Here is a 16,852-nt window from a genome sequence, read left to right on the forward strand (position 1 = left end):
GGCTACACTTCTGTGTGACTCTGGATAAGTTGCTTATTCCCAGTTGTCTAGCTCTTACCACTCTTCTGCCTTGGAACTGATACTCAGTATTCATTTTAAGAGATAGAAGGCAATTAAAAAAACTGGAAAAATATGAGGATTAGAATCCAATTTCCCTCCTTCTAGCCCAGATCTCTTATTATCAAGGCTACACCATGTAAGCTGAGTGGCAGTGGCCTGCTTTAGCCTAATGGAATGTCACTAGCCATCATTCCTTTGTCATGATGCTCCTCCCTATCCCCAATTGAGGGTCATCTCAGGGCATCCCAGAGCCTGGAAGGGATGACGCATTTCTTTCTGCATTTTGGGGAGTTTAGAATTCACATGGAAAGCCAACTAAAGAGGACTAATTTGTCTCAAATGCCTTTCCCAGATGTCCCCCTTTTTTCTTTCATGCCCCAAAGCTATGAAAATTACTGACAAGATGCAGAAACCTGGAGACAGAATTTTCTATTGTAACTAAAGGTTTGCAGCAATGGTAAAATCATTCCCGATCTCCTTATCTTATTGTTCCACAGTGGGGCACCACGGTGTGGAAGATCTATTGATGGACTTAAGAGACACAGGGAATAAGTTCAAATCCAGGCTCTGTTACTTGATTTCTCTGGGCCTCAGTAAAATGAAGGCTTGGACTAAATTACTTTGAAGGATCTCTGAGTCTTTGAAACCAAGGTTATAGATAGCCTGGGATAGAGATTTGTTGTGTCCTAAATGCTCAGTAAATGTTTGTCGATATCAATAATAGCTGGCATTTAGATAATTCTTTATAATTAAAAGTATTTAGCACAGATTATCTCACTATTTCTCCTAGCAACCCTGTGAGATAAGTTCTGCAGTTATTATTATCTTCATTTTAAGGTTTAGGCAGATTAAGTTGTTCGACCATGGCCATATGACTAGAAAGTCTTTCTTTAGGGTATCCACATCCAGGCCTATACATCTCCAAGACCAGTAGGATTCTGCCTGTGGGCAATATTGCTGGGAAAGATGATTTATTGGCTGGGAAATGTAACATACCTTAGAATCTCACATATTGGAAAGGACCTCAGCTGCTATCTACTCCATTTTTTGTCTGAGGAAGTACCATATCCCTAACAAGTATCACTGAGCCTCTCCTGAGTGATGGGGAGCTCACTACTTTATGCAACAACCCTTCTGAGCTTTTGTCATTGTCTGAAAGTTCCCCTCCCCTTACATCACACCAAAATTTGCCCCCTTTGCATCACATATGGATAGAGAATTGATAAATATTTGTTGAAATGTTTATTGAAGAAGGTGGTAATGTGTTGGTACTCAGACCCTGAGGAACCCAGGTCCCCCACAGACATTCCAATAAAGCTCTAAAAATGGCCCAGAAGGAACAAATCACATAAATCAAAGAGAATCAGTGATGAGTCCCTCCACCCACGCCAAGACTACATAAAAATTATTACAAAATTTTGAAGAAACACCGTGTGGGGGCATGCCAGGGGAGATGGAAGGTACCGTGTGAAAGCAGTGCAATCCCATAGCAAGAGAAAGGGCTAAGCCAATGCCAGTGAAGTAAAAAGGTAGCCCAGGGGCTGATCTGAAATTGTGGCCAGCGAGGGGGCCAGATCAGCAGCCAGGCAGTCATAATTTATCCCAGGATCAAGGAGCTTAGGCTTGAACCATGGATAGAAGCTGGACAATTCTCACAGAAAGCAGGGCATAGTCTTAGCCACTGAATTCATGATCAACTAAGCCTTTCATTCACTAATCTGGAGAATGAGAGCCAATTTTGATTCAGATACCAGCTCCTAATAAAGAAGATGAGGCTAGAGAAAAGTGTACATTTTTAAATGCTTAATTTAACAAAGGACTTGAAGAGTGAGAAGCCCAAGAGGTAAACCCAAAAAAGGGTCAATATGTGACCAGTCCAAGTAGAACCTCAGAGAAAAGGTTTCCCTAACTAGAAGGACTAGATGAAAAATCAGAAGAAATTAAACAAGTAATCCAAAATGGAATTAACAGAGAAGTATTAGGACCCAAGAATCAACTGTGGTATATCTTACCTACAAATTGAATTCCTTGAAATTAGAATGGACCAAACTGAAAGCAAACCATAGTCAACTCTGAAGAACCAAAGCTGAGGGACCCAAGAGGAAATGAAGACATACATGCTGGATTTAGTAAATACTCTGCAGTATTTTTTCTAGGAATAACACTTAAGTTATTAATTAACTAAGTTATTAAGTAATATATGGAGCAATGACTCCATGAAACATTAAGAAATATTAAAACAAATTGACTCCAGATTCATTGAGATTTTTTCGATGTCTTGCTGCCTTCCCTTAGTAGGTACAGGCATATGGAGGGCCCATCCAAGTCATGAGAAAAGTTTTGCATAGCAGAACAGAGTGAGATCAGTGAAGGGTAAATAGTTTCGGTGGGGTGAGATGTTGATCAGGTGAGGGATACCGGTATGTGATAAAGCTGGAAAGGTAGATAGAGCCAGAGTGTGAAGGGCTTTGGATGCCTAGTTAAGTAAGTCACTAACATCCATCTCCTTCAGTTACTTCTTCCTTATGAATGGGGATTGTTATAATACCTACTTCCCAGGTTTGTAGGGAGGATCAAATGAGATAATATTTCTAAAGGATTTCACAAACTTCAAAATACTATTTAAATGCCACCTCTCATTACCATTATTATTTAAATTGATGCTCTGTCCTAATATCTATCCCTGCTGCTCTAAGAACCCTTCCCTCCCCTTCAACCTTCAAGTGGTTGAAAAAAGAAACTCTGGATTAGGGCAGCCATTCTGTTGCTGCTCCTGAATTAGTAACACCTGAGTGTGTTCTCATCAAGGAAGAGAAAAGGGAAGAATCCCAGAGGCCTGAGCTCAGAGACATGAGGATGGCCAAGTAAAATAAAACAACAAAATGAGATTTGATTGAAAAATCAGGTCACTTGGTGCCTGAAGAAAAGCTGCTCAGATTCATAATCTCTTCCCTACCACTGAACACCTAGCTAGGGCTGGATTCCCCAAATGTAAGAAATGTAGAGAGGCAGGGCCTCAGTTTTCAGAGCTCAGAAGGCCTGGGGTTTGACTAAATTGGTGAGAGGATTAGGTTGGTGGGAAAGATTGTTTTACATCCTTTGGGGATTTTACGAAAAAAAAAGTCATTTCTTTCTAGGGAATGGCAAATCCACAGTGAGGAAAGGAAGTTCAAGCTCATAATATTGGGCAGGTGTTCTCACCTCTGCCAGCTAAGGGGATTAATACTGTGTTTGGAGTCAGGAAGATTTATCTGAGTTCAAATCTGGGCTCAGACACTTGTAAGCTGTGTGACCCTGAGCAAGTCACTTAACCCTGTTTGCCTCAGTTTCCTCTTTTATGGAATGAGCTGATGAAGGAAATGGTAAAATACTCCAGTAACTTTGCCAAGAAAACCCCAAATGGGGTCACAAAGAGTCATGTGTGACTGAAAGAACTGAATAACAACAAAAACCAAACTATCCGATTAAACAGACAAGGAGAATGAGGTTTAGGGAAATGAAGTGACTTGACAATTTTTGCTTTTTTCATCCCTCTTCTAAGATTTGATAAAAAAAATCATTATTTGTAACATTCTCCCTTGTTAGTTTAGGAGAGGTTAAATTAACTATATTTAATAAGAATGATAACTTTATTAAATACCATCCTTTCTTGACTTTTGCATTTTGAGAGAATCTGTGGTGATCATGGACTATTCCTTTGTCCAAGGTCACACAGGTAGTCAGTGGCAGAACTAGGAATAGAATCTAGGTCTTAGGATCACTGGATCAGAGATTTAGAATTAGATGATGGGGGCAGCTAGTGGATAGGGAGCTAGGCCATAAAACAGGAGGACCTGGGTTCAAATCTGACCTCAAACACTTCCTAGTGTGTGACCCTGGGCAAGTCACTTACCTCCAATTGCCTACTCCCTTACCACTCTTCTGCCTTGGAACCAACACACAGTATTGATTTGAAGATGGAAGATAAGGGTTTTTTTAAAAGAAGCAGCCTGAGAGGTCACAATGAATCCAACTCCCTCTCATTTTATAGATGAAGAGACTGAGGCCCAGCAAGGTTGAATAACTGGACTAGAGTCACACAGCTAATAGAATCTGGATCTGAACCCATCTTTCTGACTGTAGTTTCAGCTTTCCATTCTTTTGGGCTACTTTACTTCTGACATAATCTAGTCTGGTTCTGTTATACTATACAACTCATCTATACACAAATATATTGATCTTCTCTTTGTCCCATTTTGAAATGCATATCCCCTTGGGAGCAGAAACAAATTATTTCCACCTTAAACTTTGGATGAATCATTCAGGGAGCAGCTATGTGCCAGGTACTGTCCTAGGTACTGAAGATACTAACACCGAATAAAACTGGCCCTGTTGTCAAAGAGTTTATATATCTTTTGGGGGATGTAGCAGATCTATATATAAGCAAATAAAAGAAAAATACAAAATAAATATGAAGGAGAAAAATAGAAGGTGGCCAGAGAAGGAAAGCAATTATATTTGGGGGAGGGAGTAAGATCAGGAAAAGCTTCTTACAGAGCTAGGGCTGGTGCTGTGTCTTGAAAGGCAGTGATTCTGTGAGGTGAAGCTAAGAAGGGAGTGCATTCTAGCATGGGGTACGGGGGGGGCACAGGCCATGCAAAGATGGAGATGTGGAAATGCGTTGATCAGACTGCTGACAGGGAGGGATCACCTCGCTGTGTTAATTGTCTCACCTAACTCTTATCTCCCCATTGTTTCCATTCGATCAGTCAGGTGGCAAAACCTTGGCTGCCTGAATCAGCCATGAATATGACTTGGATGCTAAATCCTCTGGTCTAGAAAGCTATACATAGATTTTGGGGCTGCTCCTTTTAGTCCTTGTATCAAATGAGGCCTCCATGAACTGGCTCTAGTAAAGTTTCACTCTGCCTAGGCTGAGACATCAGTGAGATCCTCACTGAGATATGTGTCAGTAGATAAAAATGTGATTGGAGGTCTGATTATCTTTGGTGGAAATTGGTCCTGGTTGCCAGTTTTTGCTTTTTCCATCCTCTCTTCTAGATCTGATGAAAAAACCATTACCAAAGGATAGGTAACATCCTCCATTTTAGTTTGGGACAGGTGAAATAAACTGTATCAAGAATGGGCCTGAAAACTTTGTCAAATACTGTCCTTTCTTGTGGGAAGCCAATAAGAGAATAGATAAAAATCTGAGACTCCTCTTTTGACCCCTTCTGTGATCCTTGTGATTTCTTGTTGAAAAGTATTATGGCCTTATTGACAAGCTTTAAGTTCCTAGCAAACCTGAATTTAAAGGGGTAACACTGTTCCCCTCTGCCCAGGAATTCAGCTACAGCCAAGGCCAAAACCTTAGCAGGGGCAATTCAACCCTGAGAAAATATTCCCTGACTTGGCTTTCTAATAAGAACCTAGTCAAAATTCAGCCTTGGTCTTGGTCTATTCTGAAGCCAATGTTTTGTGTTTTGATATGACATAATTTATAACTTCTGCACATCTGCAAAGTTTTGGGGGGGGTTCTTTTGTGTGAAATGAGTCTTGAAATATATATAATAAACTCCATACCCCAGGAGACAGAGCTGGAAGCATGAGGTAAAAGATGTTCAGTGTCCTGTTATTTCCTTATCAACTAAACTGTCCTTTTCAGATTATCAGAGATGATAAATAGATCTCAACACTTTCTTTCCTTTTTCATTTTGAGAGGAGCTAAGGCAATCATGGATTATTATTTTGGTGCCTCAGTTTTGTCTTTCTATGCCATGGGTAGAATTCCTCTGACTATCTAAGAAGGGAGCAGAGGAGCAAGTTGAAGGACCCGCTGATTATAAAATAGTACTTATCCTGAGTGAGAATGGTGTCTGAGCTTTTGACTCAGTGCTATTGCATTCTCTGGCCTGTAGCTCTGTGAATCTCTTTGTGTATCAATGGACCTAGCAGTCTGGGGAATTCTCCTTCTTGGAATCATGTTTTTAAAAATTCTTACCTTCTGTCTTAGAAACGATACTAAGTATTGGTCCCAAGTCAGAAAAGTCAAAAAAGTCAAAGAAGAACTAGGCAACAGGGGTTAAATGACATGCTCAGGGAATTTAGGATGTGTCTGAGATCAGATTTGAACTCAGGTCCTACCATCTCCAAACCCAACTCCATATCCACTGAGCCACCTAGCTACCCAAAGAATAACATGTTTAAATAGATAAAATATACTCCGAAGAATTACAAAGGAAACCTATTAGTGAATGGACAAAACTGATACTTACCTGGCACTTAACTTGTAAATTTAGCTAAAAGAGGACCAACTCAAAGGGATCACAATAAACATGATCAAGGTCTATGCTGTTATGCCTTACTTATCTAGAGCACACCTACCTTGTAAATTTATTTATCTAGAATACAGAGAGACAGCAAAATAAGCACACAATGGCCATGAGTGGTTTGTTGGAAAGAGTGCTGGACTCCAGTGTCAGGAGAGAGAAGGGTTCATACTTGGTGTGCGAGCATTATTAAGTCATTTAATTTTCCCTAAGCTTCAGTTTTCCTCTCTGTTAAATTAGACTAATCAACTATCATTTTGTGATATCTACTTCCCAGTTAAATATAAGCTCCTGGCAAGTAAGGACTTTTCATTTTTGTCTTTGTTCCTCCAGTGCCTTACAGAGAGACATGAAGTAGATATTTAATAAAGGTTTGATGTGTTGAATTGAATCAAGTTATTATACACCTTGTATGGAGAATGAATGAGTGAGTGCTATATAAAGTGCCTTGTCATCATTAATGGCATTAATACCAATAGAAGTTGTGATTCTTATGGGACACTCACAGCAGGGAGTAAACAGCAAGACCCTCTGAGAGGAGAATCAAGAGTCTGCAATCATGTTCACTTGGATTGAGGGCAGGGGCTGACCTTAGAAAGGGTGGGAACAGTGATAACTTGGCTCTCTTTTCCCTTCCCATCAGGGACTCATGTGATGGAGGGCTCTGGCAGGATGTTGGTCACTGCTGTGGGAGTGAACTCTCAGACTGGCATCATCTTTACCTTGTTGGGAGCTGGTGGTGAAGAAGAAGAAAAGAAAGACAAGAAAGGTAACTCTCTTCCCCTGTCACTAGTTGTTCCTAAGTCCAGTGTGTGCCATTCTTGTAGGAACTTGGCTGGAGGCAGCCAAGATAATGCTTTCTACAGTATCATCTACTTATGGGTATAGGCAGATGCCCTCAGCACTTAGATCAGCTGTGTTGTGTCTGTCCTTAGGCAATAGACTTTTTTTTGGTAATAGTTCTTTGTCTTGTCATGTCATATCATTCAACCCACCCAAGTGTTTTTTTCTGTTTTCTGTGCCAGGTGGGACTATCGATAGCATGTTTTGGATTGACCCATAAATCTCTCTAAGGGTGACAAGAAAGGAGACTGTTGTCTCTATGTATGCCTTTCATGTTGAGTGGAACTACAGGGTTAACTCAAATTTTCCTGGTTTCCATTTGACTTTATATGCTATGCATATAGTGACCCTTGACCACTCCCTCTCCGCTCAGATTGAACAGGCATGGTTAAACATGTATTGTCCCTTAACCAGTCATAGGACACAATCCAATCTTGTGATTTCTCAGATGATGATTGATTTGGATGCCAGTGGCCCTATAAGGACCTCCTAGGCTGAATCATTGCTAGTTACTAGGAAGGGGAGGGTTGACCCATCATACAAGGGAACTGAGATAGAAAAGAAATTAGGAGTGTGGGTGGGTGCTGTCAAGAGCTAAAAATGAGGCAACGAGATCACTGCCAATCTTAGAAACCCCTTAGAATGTTGCTCAATCTCCCTCTTAGTGGTGCTAATACAGATACAGCCTGAATTTACTTTGTATAATGGTGACCTTGATTGGCTAGAGGTATTCCAAGATGTGGGAAATTAGCAATGAGTTAAAACCTGGATGAACCCTTAACAGCTCTTCTTAGGACCACAGGCCTTCATGTTGTGAGAGACACTTGAACTTGACTCTCTCCTATCTTCAAAAGAAAATCCAAAATGGTGGCCAAGCTGTTTAGTGCCAATAGTGACAAGAAGAAGGGAGGCATATCCATTTTGGCCAGAGGCTAAGAGGGATTTTGTTGTACTCTAAGGCCTCTCCAAGCATCTTAAGATACCTAATCTGTCAGGCTGTTCACAGTCTGAATTCCAGACTGTTTGGAATTAATAAACTATCTCCCAACCATCTTACTTTTTTAATATGCCCTCACACTTCCTGAAATCTGTTAAAGAAAACATTTTTGAGCATTTTTCCCAATTGCTTTCTTGACTCACAAAGCTTAATAAAACTCTTCCATTTGGGCTCTGTCAGATGCCAGTCTGAGATCTGACAGAAATGATCTTGGTAAACCCTTGTTTTGTGACTCTCCCCAGAGAGCTAGGCATGATCACAGACAGACTACCCTCTTGTACTCTCCATTTTTATAGTCTACCCAGGGAATGGGTAGTTCTCTATGGCTAGTGGCTATGTCTGGAAGCCAAGAGGCAACCCAGCAGCATCTAACCAAGCAATGACATAGATTTCAGAAAGAAGGACATGAATGACAGGCTGGTTGAAGGAGGGGATACAGAGTGGCTACATATACAATTCATATGCTGAGCAAGCTAGGATATGTAGTCATCAGCAATCTAATATTTTTGTCCTATTTTGTCTTGGTGTCCCTAAGGGAAGCCTTATAGAGCCTCATTGTAACAAGGACTTTTGAATGGAGAATATTGATCATGAAGTTTGGGTGAGACCTTTCACTCTGCACCATATCTCTCCTCCTCTAAAGTGAGGGAGTTGGACTAAATGGTACCTTGGGTACCCTCTAATTCCAAATCTATGATCCTATGATCCTACACTGTCCCAGGAAGTTTATTCCTGGAAATATCCAAAATATATCATGACCTTTCATATAGTTTTCCTAGTCACCCACCCCCTCAAGGATATGAGAGGGTTTGATGGGGTCCTATCAAACCTATTCAGCCCAATCCTGAGTCATGAGAGAAAAGACATACTTGAGGCAGGACTGGGACTCAGAGAAGTACATTGAGTCAGGAAGCTACAGAATATTTCCCTGGGGCAGCCATTATAGGGAGATAGAGCTCTTTCCTTCCCACATTGCCACCACCAGTCAGCTCCTGCAGACCCCTTCCTTCAGAAACTTATCATAAATGGTGCCCACTTACTAGCTTACATTTCAGTTTGACTCAAGTGTGGTTGAACATGGGTACATGTATTTTTGTGTATGCGTTTGAAAGTGTGTATGTGTTAGAATGTGTTAGAGACAGAAAGAATATGTAGGTCAAAGGGACAGAGAGATATATAGGGAGAGGGAGAGAGAGAGAGAGGGAGAAGGAGAGAAAGATAGGAGGAGAGAGAGAGAGGGAAAGAGAGAGGGGGGGGAGGGAGAGTGGAAAAAAGAGAGAGAGAGAGAATGAGAGAGAGAGAGAGATGGCATATTTCTCCATCATTAATATATTTTAAAAATCATCACACAGGTGAGCCCAAAGTGGATGGCCCTCAGCTTCCAGGTACAGTAAGAAATGTCTCAGAGTAGTTGAAATTTTTAATGGTAGCACTGCCCCCTAGGGGACCCAGGGTTATGCATACAAGACTAACATATAATCACACAATGCTACACACCACCACCCAACACTTGTCAACACCATACAGTTCTACATAACTGATCATGCTACAGAAGTCATCACAAAGTATAACATACCAACACAGAAACCAAGACAATTGACTGTGCCACTTGACAGTCTCACCTCAAATCACCACATTGTATGACATAACAATGCACAAGTATATACATATCAAAACAACACAAAATCACAGTGTAATATGCTGCCATAATTACAGTACAAAATACACCACCATTTACTGTAACATCACAGTACTACCATACAGTATGACCCAAGAGAAATTCCAATCTGGAGTATGACAAACTATTCTACAGTGGGACACATCGCTACACAAAAAGCATATACCATCATACTACCCACCACTTTGCCCTAATTTATAGACCATGAGAATTCCCTTTGTAATTAATTTTTCCAGCTTTAGGAATGGAAATAAGGTGTAGATTTGGAATTCTTGATGGTTTTTAACAATTAAAATGAAGACATGTCCAGAGTCAATAAATATATTGATGGCATATCTCCTACTTTTAATTTTTTTTTTTAGAAAAATGCAAAATATCACCTTTTAGGTTTTGATCATTGGCCTCTTAGATCTCTCAAGTTCCCTTCATGTGCACTGGTCAGAAAGTCTAGGAATAGGCTATCTTCCTTGTGACAGTGGCCTGTTCTGACAATGTGTTAGCTGGGAACGAATTGAGAAGCTCTAGACCTCAGTTGTCCAGTCACTCTGGGAATGATAATGTACCACATCAACAGACCCAAGAGCATATCTCCTATTGGTAGATGGAATTATTTCTAGTATATATAGAGAAGGCTGATATGCACACAGCTCAGCAAAGCTGTATCGTTGGGAAAAGGGCATCCCATCTCTGGGTGGCCAGTTAGAGTTCTGCTCCTACCAGCGCAATCCCAAGCATTCTTGGCATAGTGGAACCCAGAGCTGTACAGTTTCTGTCCTTTGCAGCCTTCACTGAATGTCTTCCCACATTTATTTTCCAGATATTCCATATATGAGTTTTCCCCCTGGCTTTTATGATATTTTTGTGATGGCATTTCATTTTTCTAATGTTATGTTACTTAATTTTCAGCCAAGTTTTTTTTTTCCCCAAAAGAACAAAGCCATGTTAATTTCATAAATGTTGCTATTTTGTCATGTGAATTTATTCATGTTATTATTATTATTATTATTATGTACTATTCTTTTTATCCATTATTACTCAGTAGATTCTTCCCACCCCTCCCACCCTCCTGCAGCTACAGATGGTGCAGCAGGTGCAAATACCATCGATAATGCAAATTCCAGCTTAGTCAATGGTACGTCAAGAATACTGAGCTTTTTGTTTTTCTTTCGTGGACTTCTCTTCCAATTCTCTCTTCTTTCTCTTTCTTTCTCTTGACTCGCCCCTTCCTCTTCTCAATAGCACACGTGGTGTATGTGCATGTGTTATCTGGGGATAGTGCCTCTTCCTTTCTCTCAGACAGTAGCTTATAAGAGGGGCCACGCTATTATCAATCCTTGGGGAAAGGTCACCTACAAAGCCTCAACCTGTCCCAAGAGCTACCTGCTTTGAAAATGAGGTCCACGGGAGCCTAGGTGGCTCTGTGGATAGAGCCAGGCCCGGAGATGGGAAATCCTGGCTTCAAATCTGGCCTTAGATACTTCCTAGCTGGGTGACCCTGGGCAAGTCACTTAACCCCCATTGCCTAGCCCTTATTGCTCTTCTGCCTTAGAACCAATACATAGCATTGATTCTAAGATGGAAGGTAAGGAGATTTTTTTTAAAAAAAGAAAAGAACAGGATGCCCATCTCCTCAGACTGGTCCTCAGTGCCACTTTGGTGGGACTGTGGCCTTGGAATAGAGCAAAGGGGGAGAGGGGAGATAAAATTGACTTGAGTATTTAGTGAAAAAGAACCCCAAAACTTCTCACCAAAGCTTTGCAAAGTACTCCTCCCCAACTTATGCTCCATTCTCCCAGCGTGACACTCTCATAAGCCTACTTAGTCTCACCATAGCTTTGGGAAATAAATGGCCCGGGGTCAGGAATCTGGTTCTGAAGCAACAGGACTCTGGGCTGCTGAGAGGCTCTGAGCATCGGCACCCATGAGCATTGTCTGTGAGGGAGAGATGCCTTTGTTCATCTATTTGCCCGTGCTTCTGGCTTGGCCTCTGGGCTAAGCATCAAGGGCTCTAGTCCTTCACTCCAAAATAGAACCTCAATGAATTTGAGATTGTCTCACTTACAGTTTCATGACCCCATCCTGTGGCATGCTGATACTTTAGCCAGTATGTATCTTCATAGTCTCTTTCAAATCATGAATGGGTAGACATTTAGCTTAGGCCCTGAAGTAGCTCTTTCTTTTTTTTCTCAATGATTCTGGACTAGCATTCTCTGCTGTTGGCTGTGCTGTGCAGTGTATGTTTCTTGAAACTCTGCATTCTTTTAGAGCACCATTTGAGTAGGGGAGGGGGAGATTGGGTGGAAATCTTGCTGGGTATGGGTGGCCTCGACCTTGACCTTGATGGCTAGTCCTCAGGAACTGCAGTGCCCACCAGGAATGAAGAAAGGGAGCTTTGTTGCAGGTCGGAGGTGATCACGGTCATTCGTGGTCCTTTTTGTGGACTGGCCAAATGATGGTACTGGAAATGGGGCTGAGGGAGACAGCACCTGGGAGCTGTGTACCTACCTATTAGACTGTTAAGTAAGGCAGAGTTTAAGCAGGGTCACTTGCCCTGATGCTGAACAAGATAAAGCAGATTCTCCCAGATATCTCCCGAACCATGGCCAATTTCTTAAATAAGATCGCTCTTATTTCCATTCAGCTACCTACCTCATAGGTACCCCCAAACAACAGGATTTGTAGGGAAGAAAGAGGATTCCTTCAGTTTTTTCCTTATGTATACATTGTCTCAAACCCAGTCAGAACATGTTCGCCCTAGGAAATCACTTGTAATATTCCTGCCACATCTTGTTGTGAAATTTGTATGTGCCGGGACACCTTTGAAAGTGTCTGGTGAACTCATACAGGCTGTTGTAAGGCCAGGTGGGAGGGATCCCTGCAGGAACCTCTGGGTCCTATGTACAGGGAATTCTGGCCACCTGCCCAGCATTCACTCGATGCAGACTCCTTGAGAGAGGGCAGCTGTTAATTAGCTTCCTCCCTCAGAATTGCAGCATGTAGAAGGAAGAGTGAGGATGGGTTGATTTGACTGATTCAGGCAGCTCTGTGATAGATTTTAGCAGGAAAGATATAGTGGAAGCCTCTATGGGGGAAGGTTACACTTTACAGAAGTTTAAGGGCTATTCAATCTGCTGCAGGGAAGGGACCATTTCTGTGGAAGAATGGGATGACAAACCATTTCAGAAAAGAGCTGTAACCAGCCCCACCATTTTCTTCTACTCGTGGCCCAGTAAATGAATGAAGATGTAGGTTGAGGAGTGGAGCACTTACTTCTCCCCTCTGGAGAGGGGGGGTCTTTTAGAGGATGGTTTCCTGAAAGGGTAACAGCCAGAGGAAGGTGAGAGGAGGCAGACAATTCAGGCTCTCCTCTGGCTTCAACACCTCCCTTCTTAAATGAGGCAGAGCAGGGAAGCAGGGGCATCTGTGATGTAGTCTCTGACAGTGGCAGCTGTGACAGAATTACCCTTGGACATGCCCACTTCCAGGAAGAGAAAGTGAGAGTCCCTCTGGTATTGAAGGGCAGCTCGGTAGCTCCTTAAAGAAGCGTGGCCTCTGGAGACAAGAGGGAAATGAAGGCCTTGTGGGTTATATTTAGAATGCTATTTTGGGAGTTGATCTGAGCTCATCCTCTTTGTGACTGCAGTAAGCTGTGAAGTCTGGTTTCCTGGTTGGGAGTGGGCAGCTGTTCAGTGAGGCTTCCGTTAGAGGAAACTCACCTTGAATTTGGGGGCTATGCAGGGTGGTGAGTGTGGTAAAAGCATGGGAGGAAGCTCTTGAAGTTGATAAAAAAAAACCTTGAGAACAGAGCATCAGAGAGTAAAAGCTTTACGGGAAGCTCATTCTCATGGGGGCAATTTACAAGCTCCAGCTTGCTCCCACCCAGGATCAAAGCTCATAGAAAAGGAAGCTATCTCCTTGGTTCTTCTCCCAGGGAGTGCAGTGCCTTTTACCACTTTGTAGCTCAGCAAAATAGCATGAAAATCTTTCTCAAGGGAATGTGTATGGAGGGCTGTGCCTCCAGGGGTGAAGATCCAGATGCTTTGTGGATGAGCTGTAGCTTTGGAACCAGTCTAAGATGGGTAGTCTTGGATAGAGGAGGAGCAGGTGGGCTAATTCTCAGAGAAATGTTATTGGAAGCTGAGGATCTGAGAGCATGCAAAGATATTATCAACAGTGCTAGGATGCCCCTTTCTCCAGTCTCCTTCTGCCACTTACCCACCACTACCATTCCATTATTCTCTTTAAAGTGATCTAAGACCATACCTTTATGTTTGGGGAACTGAGCATGAGACCCTGAGCTTCTTGACCTGAGGCTTTGGGTGACCTGATAAGGGGATGCTCACCATTTGTAGTAAGAGCTATTCAGTATAAAAGTTGTGAGACTTCAGGGTCTTAATTCAATTGGGCAAATGATGAGTGTTGGAGGTGCAGATTCTAATGTAAATCAGCTGAAGATTCTTTTTTTAACCCTTCCCTTCTGTCTTAAACTCAATACTAACTATTACTCCAAAGGGAGGAAGAAGATCAGCTAAAGAGTCTTTTGGAAACCTTTCCCCAAAACATACTGAAGATGAATTTTCTGTTTGTGCTAGAGACAATAATAATCTGACCCCAGTGCCTGCTGTAGTATTAGTCTATCTGATCTAGGTAGCCTGCAGAATCCATTCTAGTACCAAGCTAAGTATGATGGGAATGAATTTAGACAATATAGAAAGGTGACCCATCTCCCAAGAAGAGTACTTAGCCTGGAGCTGTCCAGCTTCCAGCACGAGAACAGTCAGTTTCCTTTGCTTCATACTTCAGTTTTTCAACCCTCATGCAGCTTCGTAGGCTATTCAAACCTTGGTTTTCTAACTTGGAAAGTTTCTTCATGAGCTTGATTGACTGCCCAGAGCCTGGGTATGTGGCACAGGGACAAATGAAGGCTTCCAGCCTTCTGTCCCTCTTGTCTCTCACCAGGCCCAACTCCCTGAGCATAACTTCACTGACCTTCATAACCCATTATAAATAGAGATCTTCTGTCCCACATGAGAGCCGGGGTTCTTCTTCTTGGAGAGCATGATGATTTATCTCTAGGAAAGTTGTCATTTTGACTAAAAGGGAACTAAGGAGAATCGTAAGTAATGAGTAATAAGCTTGGTTTTCAGAAAATGGTGTCATTTTAAAGAAAGTTGCTCCAAACTCCTGTTTCTTCCCCTAAAACAACAAATGTTTAGCAGTATTTGTTTGGCCACATCTACTCTCCCCAGCCTCTTATTGCTTATCTTACTGAAAAAATACACGTTTACCAGCATTTTCACGACCATGTGGGTAGCACTAGAAATAAACGATGAAATTAATGAATTGGTCTTAATGAGCACACAGTTATTTAATCAGAAACTATGCAGTGCCAACAAAGGCCTTTTGTACCTCTGAAAATCATGCATAGAAGTCCATTCTTCCCTAGGCAGGCTTAGGTTGTTTTTTTTTTAGCACGATTATTTTAATTTGTCCTTGGAATTGTTTATACTAAAAGGATGACAGAATCTAGAGAAAGAAATTTTCAAAGGAAGCAAAAGCAAATTTCTTCTCTGTACATGGTTATACTCTTAATTCTTTAATAAGAGACTGGGGCTTTCTGGAGGCAAGAGGAGGGAAAAGAGTACTCTATAATAGATGAGAGCATGCCAGAGGATTCCAATGTGTTACTGACTGATGAAGTCCGTCAAGGGCTTTCTGGGTCTCACATCATCCTTAGTGGTTTGAAACTATACACCAACTGGGGGAGGCTGCCTTGAACATGACAACCAGGAGTCAAATTATGGCTTCCTATTGATTCTGTAGATTTAACCATTTTACAAAAGTAATTCCCAAGTGTCACCTAAGGAATAAGTGGTAACCTCTTATATTTGTAAAATTTGATACAATTCATTTATTATCTTGAAAGTACTTTGTTTTCCTTTGGGATCAGAACTGTGTTTTCAACCATATAGGAGATTTCTGGTGTGAAAACCCTACTAGTTGTGCAGATTGACTTTTCCTCAGTGTCTTACAGTTTTAGAGAGCTGCCTGGAACACACACCATAGGCAGGACTTACACCCTGTTCATAGTAATTCCTAACTATGCTCTCTCTTCACCATGCCATGTTTATGTCTCTCCTTGGAAGTTAGGCAGGTAATATTATATTGGATTTCATAGATGATAAAATTGTGACCCAGAGTTTTCTTGACTTATCCAACATCTCACTACAAAATCAGAGGCAAGGCCCAGGATTTATGTCTTCTGGATCCTGTTATGGTACTGTGTTCATTTCATCATGTATTTCTTATATTTTATTTGGCTTAGCTCTGTAGAACTGCTTCCCTTAAAGACAGAGAGGAAAACAGCATTCAGAACTTATCTCCAGTTCTCTCTCCCTTTCTCATCTCAGTGACATAGGAATATCTCCTAACTCTCGTGGCTCAAGTGAAGCCTAGTATGACATATTTCTTGTCATTCAGACACCAACTCTCTCCCATTTCTGAAGTGATCTGGTCTTCTGAGATCATGGAACAACTTCCTTTCTTGTCTTCTCATTCTCCTTTCTAGTGAGTCCTCACTGTCTTTTGGGAAATTGAACTTCTTTGGAAACTGATCCCTTGCAAAGGACCCTTGAACACTTGAGAAATTGATTAACGCTCAGGTTATACCTGAGGAAGTAAGTATAGGAGTGTTGTATCATAGAACTGGAAAGAAACTTCAAGGTGGTCTAATCTACCACCATGACTTGAGGAAAGTCACAGGTTCTCACTGGAGAAGTTAAGAGGATGATGAATAAGGTATTATCAGCCAACTGTCCTTTCTGGGCACATGTTGTAGTATGATTTGGGTGAGGCTGGCCACCAGACAGTGGCGAGAAAGGCACTTTTCTTATTCCTGTCTTTGCAAAATGCCAATGGAGACAGAAACTCAGTGTCCTCCTAATACCTAGATGACTAAGAATTCTC

General features: G+C 41.7%; 1 protein-coding gene across 1 annotated transcript in view; it reads left to right on the forward strand.

Annotated features, from left to right (window-relative positions):
• The window catches only part of ATP2B2 (ATPase plasma membrane Ca2+ transporting 2), a 174,631-nt gene that overhangs the window by 49,770 nt on the left and 108,009 nt on the right, over nt 1-16,852 (forward strand). Inside the window, exons 6-8 of the mRNA XM_044676014.1 lie at nt 7,012-7,137; nt 9,561-9,593; nt 10,959-11,018. Of these exons, the coding sequence (XP_044531949.1) occupies nt 7,012-7,137; nt 9,561-9,593; nt 10,959-11,018 (219 nt within the window). The remainder of the gene's footprint in view (nt 1-7,011; nt 7,138-9,560; nt 9,594-10,958; nt 11,019-16,852) is intronic.

The sequence above is a fragment of the Gracilinanus agilis genome, chromosome 1, assembly GCF_016433145.1.
Source record: "Gracilinanus agilis isolate LMUSP501 chromosome 1, AgileGrace, whole genome shotgun sequence".
Classification (NCBI taxonomy): Eukaryota; Metazoa; Chordata; class Mammalia; order Didelphimorphia; family Didelphidae; genus Gracilinanus; species Gracilinanus agilis.